The sequence below is a fragment of the Chrysochloris asiatica genome, unplaced genomic scaffold (assembly GCF_000296735.1).
Source record: "Chrysochloris asiatica unplaced genomic scaffold, ChrAsi1.0 scaffold00020, whole genome shotgun sequence".
In the NCBI taxonomy this organism is placed as follows: Eukaryota; Metazoa; Chordata; class Mammalia; order Afrosoricida; family Chrysochloridae; genus Chrysochloris; species Chrysochloris asiatica.
Genome location: NW_006408538.1, coordinates 17,951,876 through 17,962,279, shown reverse-complemented (window position 1 = coordinate 17,962,279; position 10,404 = coordinate 17,951,876). Strand labels below are relative to the sequence as shown.

Here is a 10,404-nt window from a genome sequence, read left to right as displayed (position 1 = left end):
TGAGGTGAAGGTTTTGTTTCAGACTTTTGCATATCATTTTCCAGTTCTGCCAGCACCATCTGTTGAAGAGACTATCCCTTCCCCATGGGACATATTTTGGTGTTTTGTCGAAGATCAATTGGCTGTATGTAGATGTTGTATACTTTTGACTATATTTATTTAATCTGATGCTTAGCACTTAGAAGGTAAACTATATAAAGGACTCAGCATCAGAATTGGAGAAAGACTCATTAACAGCTTGCCATATGCAGATAATTCCTTGCTTGCTGAAACCTTCAGTATGGATTACACTTTAAAGAAAACAAAAAGTCTCACAACTGGACCAGTAAGCAACATTATGGCAAATGGAGAAACTGCTGAAATTGTCAAGGATTTCTTCTTACTTGGATCCGCAGTTAATGCCCATAGAAATGAAATGACATATTGCATTGGACAAATCTGCTGCAAAAGACTTCTTTAAATTGTAAAAAAAAAAAAAAAGATTTCACTTTGAGAATTAAGGTATGCCTGACCCAGCCATGAGATTTTCCATCACTTCATATGCATGCAAAAGCTAGACACTGAATAATGAACACCAAAGAAGAATTGATGTATTTGGTTTATGGTGTGAGTGAAGAATACTGATTATAGCATGGACTGCCAGAAGAATGAATTATATTGTGGAAGAAATAGAACTGAAATGTTCCTTAAATGTGAGGATGGTGGGACTTACTGTTATGTCCTTTGGACATGTTATCAAGAGGGGCCAGTCCCTGGAGAAGACATCTTACTTGATAGAGGACCAATGAAAAAGAGGATGACCCGCAACAAGATAGATTAACAGTGGTTGTAGCACTGGACTTTAAGATAATAATGGTGGTGAGATGTCCCAGGACTACACAGTGTTTTGTTGTATATTTGTTTGCTCCACTGGCTGTGCTAGAATCACATCCAGGTGACAGTCAGCATCACCTGCCAGCCAGGTGAGTAAGCGGTCTTGGATCTCTAGCTCAGTAGAGCTTTTATATTAATTGCAGATCCAGCTGACAGCTGACTGCAACATCACAGGAGACTGCAAACGATAATTACTCATCTGAGTCTAGTCAACCCGTGAGCTGTGAGAACTAATAAAATGTTGCTTAAGTCATGCTTGGTAGAGGGTCCGCAAAAAAGAGGAAGACCTCCAACAAGATGGATCAACAAAGTGGCTGCACCAATGGACTCGAACATAGCAATGGTTGTGCATATGGCATACTACTGGGCAGTGTTGTGCATGTGGTTAGCACCTAACAATAACAGCACGATAGTTCTATGTTTATGTTTTTGAGGTGCAGCCAAACTTTTTTCCACATCTTCAGATCTTTTTTCCATTTATCATGATGCTGTTTATTGGTCCAGTTGTGAGGATTTTTGTTTTATCTCCGTGGTGGTGTAATCTATACAGAGGCTGTAGCACCCTTTTCTCACTTACTCCTATGCAACTATTACTCACATTTCAGTGTAAATCACACCAAACCCATCGCAGTCCCGTCAATTCTGACTCAGAGCAACCCTGTTGGACAGAGGAGAACTGCCCCATAGGGTTGTCCAGTTTGTACATCTTTATGAAAGCAGACTGCCCCATTTTTCTCCCACGGAGAGGCTGGTGGGTTCACACTTCCAAGTTTTCAGTCATCAGCCAACCAGTTAACCACTGCATCACCAGGCCTTCTCACACTTTTAGTATAGAGCCTTCACTTCTTCTCTGTATGTTTATCTACACACCTGACCCTAGTATGATAGAGTGGGAAGAACTCGTTGTCTTAGAGGTAAGAGTCTTCTCTTGGCTCTGTCTCTAACTCATGGGACCTAGAGAAAATGATTTCAATGCTTAGTATACAAATAGCTAAGCTTGATCTTCTTACCTGAACAGTGCTATGAGACTCAAATGAAGCAATGTTAAAAAAAGAGAGAGAGAGACTTGTGTCTCTGGCATTTTAAAAAACTTTTATTGTGATTTGTATGCAAGTTTACAGAACAGGGAAATTGTTTTTCCATTCAATAATTTGTAGACATTTTGTCTTGTGACATAGATTACAATCCTCACAAGGTAGCAGCACTCTTCCCACCTCCTCCCTGTGTTCCCTGTTTCCATTCGCTCTTCGTTGCTCTTCCTTCCTGCCTTCTGAGCTTTATCCCTGGACAAACGCTGCCATTTTCATCTCACATGTTTGATTGTTCTCAGGAGAGCATTCCTCCCTTATAGGCCTGTCTGTCGTTTCGCTGAAAGTTGAGCCACAGGGTTGAGTTAAAGGGTTAAAAGGTGACTAAGAACCATACTCTCTGGAATTCCGTCAGTCTTTATCAGACCAGTAAACCTCATCTTTTAAAAATTAATTTGAGTTTTGTTCCACAGTTTTCTCCTACTCTACCCAGGAGTCCTGGTGTGGTGCTGTGGGCTAATGCGCCAGATTGCAAAGTTGTCTGAACTGCAAGGTCGGTGGTTCAAGCTCACCAGCTGCTCCTTAGAAACCCTATACAGGGTCACTAGGGGTTGGAATCGACTCAACAGCACATAACAACAACAACGACCCAGGACCTACTATTGACTTGGTTTTTCTTTTCTGTCTAGGTATGAGGAGGTAGTCTGACTTAAACTTAGAAAACATTTTATCATGGAAATTTTCAAATATGTACAGAAGTAGAGAGAATGCTTGCGTGGGTCAATATAAATATCAGATCCATTGATTTTTTTCTGTCATTTTAAATTCCGAAACCAACTGGCTACCCATCCAGAGCTAGATCAGAGGTCACAAATTAAAGGTCACAGCCTTTCAGACTGATCTCTGGCAATTAAAAAATGTGACATTTATTCTTTTTCAGCAGTGCAGTCTTAAAGTGAAAGTCTCTGTGTCAGAGCCATTACTGACCTCGGCCCAGATCTCCGGGAGCAATCTACTGAAGGTTACGTTGGAGGCTGCCTACTCTGTCCCTGAGTCCTTCATGCCCATCGGACCCCTGCAGAACTACATGGTTGGTCTGCAAGTTCCATCAATAGGGGAGGTAAAGTCCTGCTGCAGACAATTGTGTACTTCCAAACAGGGCCACACTCTTAGGGCCATCTCGTCCTCACTTCCTCCTCTGTCATTCAACTCATAGCTCTGAATGGCCGAGGTTTATTTTAGGCTTAAAAATAAAGTTTACTTGTATTTTTAAATAAGAGTTTTATCCTTATAATTTATATATTCATTGTATATAATACATTATAAGTTGCATATAAATTATATAATTAAGCATATATTTGTGATATTTAAATGTAAAACATAAAAAATGGTCATTTTTTGGGGTATGTTTCTACTCTGCTTATTTTTATGTATATATTCTATGGATTTTGTACAATGTACTTTATTATAAAACTTTTTCTCTTAAGCCCAGGTAATTTACTTAGGTCAAATTGTCTAGATATTGGGGATGAGGAGGGGGGCAACTTAGCGATTGCCCTTGAACACTCGAATTGGGGGTAACGATGCAACTTAGACATTGCCCAGAGACATTGTCTCTGACACCCTTGTATTGCAGTGTAGAGATCTGCCTAAATTCCAGAGGGATAAGGATCAGGATCAGCAAAAAGCTGCTTGCTATGAAGTGGAGGTTAGCCCTATCAGCTTTGTTACCACTTGAACACTTCCTGTTTCTGTGCAGTGGTAATTCACACAGAACTAACAGACCATACTCACAGCTGTGGAGTTTATTAGGTGAAGAACAGGCTTCAATTCAGCATCAACTTGGAGTAACAGGAACAACTCAGGATCAGCATAGGAAGTGCCTAAGTGAGGTTTGGAAGGCTCCTTGAAGGTAGAGAGCACATCCGTCCCTTCTTCAGTGAAGGACAGATTTTAACCAGTATAGCTTTCACAGCTGCTCTCTGCCACTAGAAGCTCATCCAGACAGACCCTTCTCAACCGTGCTGGCAGGCAGGCCACCCTCTCAGCTGTGCACACCCCTTCTCAGCCACGCAGGCCTTTCTGCCTTCAGCCTCCCTGCCATCAGCCTCTCTGCTAGCAACATAGTCAGCACAGCGACTTGCTCAGCGTCTCTTGTCTTAGCAGCAGCTTTCTGTTGTCAGGCCACCTTCTGGGCCTCTCACCACCAGCTGTAGCTGCAGGGCCCACTTCCAGGCTCTGCTAATGGGCCCCGTTCAGACTCACTTCAGTGCTGTAGTGTTGGCTCTGTACTATAGCTCTTTTAAGACATTCTCTTCTCAGGAATCCTACCTCCAACTATTCTGTTTCAGGCTTTTCTTGGTCTTGAGATTCTCATCTTGTTTTCTCTTCTAGCTCTGCTTCTAAAAACTTCTGTGGGGTTGGCTTCTTATATAAGCAAACTCCTTGTCAGTTTCAATGTCTGGTCCAGTAGGGTGCCTTTAATTTACTTGACATGGCTCTTCTATCGATAGTCCTTGTAACTCCTACCAAATGATTTGTTGGGATCATACAAATGGTTGTATAGGACTCGAACTTGGGTATTGGTTTGATTTGCCATTCCACTGGGTTTAAAATGAGTCATCTCTGAAACGGGACCATCACAACCATCAAGATTGAAGAGCCGGGAGTAAAGTGCATGTTTTGGACTCCATGATCCCTATGTTGAGAAGTGGTATTTGCAGAGGCAGCTGCCCAGCCCACAGGATGAGTAAAGCTGAGTGTCGTGGAGGCAGGAGGCTGGCTTGCAGAATGGGGTGCTCTTTGGGCATTTGTTGACAGTGCTAAAGGAGCTTTGCAACAATTGCCTGAGCAAGGTAGAAACCAAGGGCCTGAGTTGCTGAGAGGCTAGGACTAGAGAGGGCGTGCCTGCAGTACTGCTGAGAACAGGTTTTTCTGCTCAGAGAACTGCTGTTTCCTGAGTTGTTTCGCATCCTAAATTGTACTTTGTTAACTTGTTGGCAGGCCTTAAGTTAATTTTCAGAGTTCTGAAAAAGCTGCTCTTCACCATTTTGAAAATATTCTCATTGCTTTTATGGAAAGGTCTTTTCAAAGACCTTTACTTCCCCATTCCAAAAGTGCCCCTCCCTCACAAGTGTCTTTTAAAGGTTAACCCAAAGAACTAGAATTGTTGAGTTACAAGGTATGCAGATTTAAATTTTATTAAAAGATGCAAAATTACCTTCCATAGTTACACTTATTTATATTTCCAAGATACACTTAAGAATAACATTTTGTTTTATACTCTTGCCAGTACATGATTTTCAAACTTTAATTTTGTCAATATAATGGTTTCAACTTGTATGCCAGTTTGTTGTACTTTGGTGGCTTGTGTGTTGCTGTGATGCTGGAAGCTGTGCTTCTGGTATTTTAAATACTAGCAAGGTCACTCATGATGGGCAGGTTTTAGTTGACTTTCCAGACTAAAGGAAACTGGAAGAAAGAGAGGGAGTCCACCTCTGAATGGTTAGCCATTCTGAAAACCTGATGAATATCATGGAAAATTGTCTGATACAATGCCAGAAGATGAGGCACTCAAAATATGCCTGAGGAAGAGCTGCCTTTTCAAAGTAGAGTTGACTTTAACAACATGAATGAAGTGAAACTTAAGGAATCTTAATTTGCTGATGGGGCATAACTCAAAATGTGAGGGAATAGTGGTAAACATCCATTAATTACCAGAACATGAAATGTACAAAGTATGAATCTGGGAAAGTTGGAAGTTGTCAAGTATGAAATGAAATGTATAAAGATCAATATCCCAGGCATTCTTGAGCTCAAATAGATAGGTACTGGACATTTTGAATCAGATTATCATATGGTTTATTATGCTGGAAATATTAAAAAAGAGCATTTCAAGATATATTTTGAAGTACATTTGCTACCTGTGATAAGACTAGTTAATACCATTATTATTCCAATTTACTCACCAATCACTAAGGCCAATGATGATAAAATTGAAGAATTCTGCCAACTACTTCAGTTTGAAATTGATCAAACATGCAACCAAAATGCATTGATAATTAATGTTGCTTGGAATACAAAAGTTAGAAATAAATTGAGAGGATTAGTAGTTGGGAAAGATGGTCTTGGTGATAGAAATTATTCTGGAGATGGCATTAAAGAACTTTGCAAGACCAATAGTTTACTCATTGCAAATACCTTTTTGTCACAACATAAAACGCAGCTGTACACTTGGACCTCACCAGATGGAAAACATAGGAATCAAATTGACTACATCTGTGGGAAAAGATGATGAAGAAGCTCAATATCATCATCCAAAACAAGGCCAGGGGCAGACTGTAGAACAGACCATCGTTTGTTCATATGCAAGTTCAAGCTGAAGATGAAGAAACCTAAAACAAGTCCACGAGAGCCAAAATCTGACCTTGAATATATCTCTCCTGAATTTCAAGACCATCTCAAGTAGGATTTGATGTATTAGACACTAATGAAAAAGATCTGAAAAGTTGTGGAATGACATCAAGAACATCACACAAAGGGTCATTAAAAAGCCAGGAAAGAAAGAAAATACAAAACGTAGATGTCAGAAGAGACTCGGAAACTTGCTCTTGAGCATAGAGCAGATAAAGCAATTGGAAGACATGAGGAAGTAAAAGAACTGATCAGAAAATTCCAAAGGGCAATTTGAGAAGACAAAGTCAAGTATTACATTGAAATGAGCAAAGACCTGGACTTAGAAAACCAAAAGGAAGAGCATGCTCAGCATTTCTCAAACTGAAAGAACTGAAGGAAAAATTCAAGCCTTGGCGTGCAATATTGAAGGATTCTATGGGCAAAATATTGAACGATACAGAAAGCATCAAAAGAAGATAGAAGGAATAAACAGAATCACTGTGTCAAAAGAATTGGTTGATATTCAACATAATTTTGTTTCACATAATTTTCTATGCTGAGTTCATTTTGTTTGTGAGTTTTCTTTTCATTTTCATTTCTGTTACATTAATATTTATTCAATCTTGCTGATTTTCTTTTATATATATATATATTGATGTGCAGGTGTATTGTTTTTCTTTTATGTTACCCTGTAATTTATTAATTTTTTCCCTGCTTAAAACAGTCTGTTTTATCTTGAAATCTATTTGGCTTCCTTTCCATTTGGAAGTTCTGTATCTACACCATTCCTTTTTTTTTTTTGCTTTGTAGTTGACTTCATTATACATTGGTATCTCTGGTTCCCTATTTTCAGTCTTGCGTTGTTTTACTTTAAATATTTCTATATCTGGATTGCGTTCTGGATGATGATGTCATGAACAGTAATCTCAGGTTGTTGTCTGCTGTTGATGGTTCTGAGTCCAAAGAACACCTTTTAGCATTTTTTTGCAAATTTGGTCTGGTCATTACAAATTCCTTTAATTTATGTTTATCAGAAACTGTCCTAATTCCACCATCGTATTTGAGGGACAGCTTTGCTGGGTATATGAGTCTTGGTTGATAATCCTTTTCTCTTAGAGTTCCATTGTCTTCTTGACTGTGTGGTTTCTGCTGAGAAATATGAGCTTAGTTTTCTTGGTTCTCCATTGTAGGTAACGTTTCATTTTTCTTGAGCTGCTCTCAGGATTCTTTCCTTGTCTTTGATTTTTGAAAGTTTGATTATGAAATGTCTTGGTTTTCTTGTAGGATCTATCCTGTTTGGGGTTTGTTCAGCTTCTTGTATGGCTATCTTCTCATCTTTTATAACATTAAGGAACTTTTCTTCCAACAGCTCTTTAATAGATTCTCTGTGCTATTTATTGTGTCTTCCTGTTCTAGAATTCCAGTCACCTGTAAGTTGTTCCTTTTCATGGTGTCCCACATAATTCTTAGATTTTCTTTGGATATCTTCAAGCATATTAATATTGAGAGGTTTCTCTTCAAGCTCAGTAATTCAGGCTTCCATTGCTTTGCATCTACTCCTTTGCCCTTTCAATGAGATTTTACAATTAATCTTCTGGATTTCTAATTGCAGGTTTTGTATTGTTTCAAAATTTGCATTTATTTTGTTTGTTCTTGTAGTGTTTTCTTAAGTTCTTCTAAAGTTTTTATTGTGTTCTCCTCACTTTCCTCCACCTTTTTAATAAGCCTTTGAAGGTACCTAATTATCATTCTTTTGAATTCCTTTTGGTTAGGTCTTTTACCTTTTATTCTTCAGAAACATTTTCTGGCTTTGCATCTTGGTCATTTGTTTGAGCTGTTCTCTCTTTTTTCTTTGTGTGAGCTAACATTGTCTCTTGTTTCTGGGGCACCGTGAGGTTGTGCTATTTGTGAAAACAAAACAGTGCATTTGTTGGACCTGGATGGGAGAAATTTCGGGGGAGGGGGTGCAGAGAGGTCTTGCAATTCAAGGCGCTCACAGAATGGTTGTGGAAGGGATGTGACAACAGAGTACCTGGCCTTAGATGGAGTACCTGTTGACCTGGGTGTTATCTGTGTTCAGGACTCAGTCTGAAAGTGGCTCATTGGCCCTTGATGGAGCTGGTTTCAGCGTCTGCTACGATCACAGGGAAGTTGGGGCTGTGTGACTGGTTAAGTGTTAGTCTGGTGGCTCTGCAGGTTTTGTAGATCTGGAGCTGAGCCCGCCTGAATCCAGACACCAAATTAGCCCACCAAAGTGGTATAGTGGGCCCCCACTTCATTCTGACTTGGCTCCCAACCATGTGGCTTTGAACTCCCAGAGAGCTGGGTCTGCCCTGGTGGTGGATGAAGGTGGGAGCTGGTCACGCTTCTGGTCACCAGGAGAGTGTGGGGAAAAAGAAGAAATCATACCTTTTACGTCACCCACGCTAAGTCTGCTGTGCCAGACCTTCTGCTGCTAAAACACAAAGATGGTGGATCCACGTCTGGCCAGCCATTCACCAGCCAGTCTCCTCCTTTTACCATCCCTGCTCAGCCTTTCCTCTCAGCAAGCACTCACTCCATCCACTTCTCTAGGCTTTCTTCTCAAGTTCAGGATGCCAGAATTTTTGTCTGTGTCTGTTTTATTTTGTCTCTCACAACTTTACTGTATAGTCCTGGTGCGGTGCTGTGGGTTAATGTGTTTGAACTGCAAAGCTGGAGGTTCAAGCTCACCAGCCGCTCCTCAGAAAGCCTATTTGTTTCTTTGTATGTATCATTTCATTGTCTTCTTGCCTGCATAGTTTCTGCTGAGAAATACGAGCTTAGTCTTATTGGTTCTCCATTGTAGGTAACGTTTCTATGAGTTGGAAGTGACTTGATGACACTAACAACAATTTTGTTGTGGAGCGTCTGTGTACATTTGCCTAGTCTGCCATCTTGCCAGAAGTCCTTACTGGTGTTTTATTGACTATGCAAAGGCATTTGATTGTGGATCATAACAAACTATGGATAACATTGCAAAGAATAACCATTCCAGAACACTTAATTGTGCTTATGAAGAACCTGTACCAAAAGGCAGTCATTCACACAAAACAAGGGGATAGTGCATGGTTTAAAATCAGGAAAGGTGTATGTCAGGGTTGTATCCTTTCACCATATTTATTCAATCTGTATGCTGAGCAAATAACCTGAGAAGCTAGATTACATGAAAAAGAATGTGACATATAGATTGGAGAAAGATCCATTAACAACCTGTGATGTGTCTATGACACAACCCTGCTTAAAGCTAAGAGGACTTGAAGCACAGATTGATGAAGATCAAAGACTATAGCTTCAATATTTTTAATAACCTCATATGAATTTGAAAGTTGGACAATGAATAAGGAAGGCTATAGAAGAATTGATGCATTTACATTATGGTGTTGGAGACTACTGAAAGCACCGTAGATATCAGAAGAACCAATAAAACTGTCTTGGAAAAGTACAACCCTAATGTTCCTTAGAAGCAAGGTTGGCAAGACTTCATCGCTGTGGTACTTTGGACTTGTTATCAGGAGGGACCAATTCCTGGAGAAGGACATCATGCTAAGTAAAGTGGAGGGTTAGTGAAAAAGAAGACCCCCAATCAGATGGATAGACACAGTGGCAGCAATAATGGGCTGGACAAAAATTCTGTGGACAGTGCAGGATGGGATAGTGTTTTGTTGTGCATAGGGTCACTATGAGTTGGCATCAACTCAAGGCACCTAAGTAATTAACTATTGGTTTTAAATGGTACCTCATTTAAAAAATAGATATTTCATAGATTATTGGTGATACTGTGTATCTTTTTATTTAAATGTTTGATTTTAAAAATGTCTTCTTTAAATTGCCTATGAACATCTTTTAACCTGAGTCCTGGTATGGTACTGTAGGATAAGCACTGGACTGGTAACTGCTAGATTAGTAGTTCATATCCACCAGCTGAGCCTTGAAAACCTTATGCAAGGTCACTATGAGTCAGAACTGATTCCATGGTACTTAACATCAACTTAACCATCTTTTAACGATTTCCATTGTAAGTAAATTTTTGATAAATTATAAAATATGAAAATATCTCTTTACTTAGCCTTTTATCAGATTTAAGTTT

The 10,404-nt window shown here is 39.6% G+C and overlaps 1 protein-coding gene across 1 annotated transcript in view; it reads left to right on the top strand.

Annotated features, from left to right (window-relative positions):
* Window positions 1-10,404, top strand: part of TTC18 (tetratricopeptide repeat domain 18) — a 116,016-nt gene that overhangs the window by 16,856 nt on the left and 88,756 nt on the right. Inside the window, exon 5 of the mRNA XM_006837471.1 lies at window positions 2,842-3,021. Within this exon, the coding sequence (XP_006837534.1) occupies window positions 2,842-3,021 (180 nt within the window). The remainder of the gene's footprint in view (window positions 1-2,841; window positions 3,022-10,404) is intronic.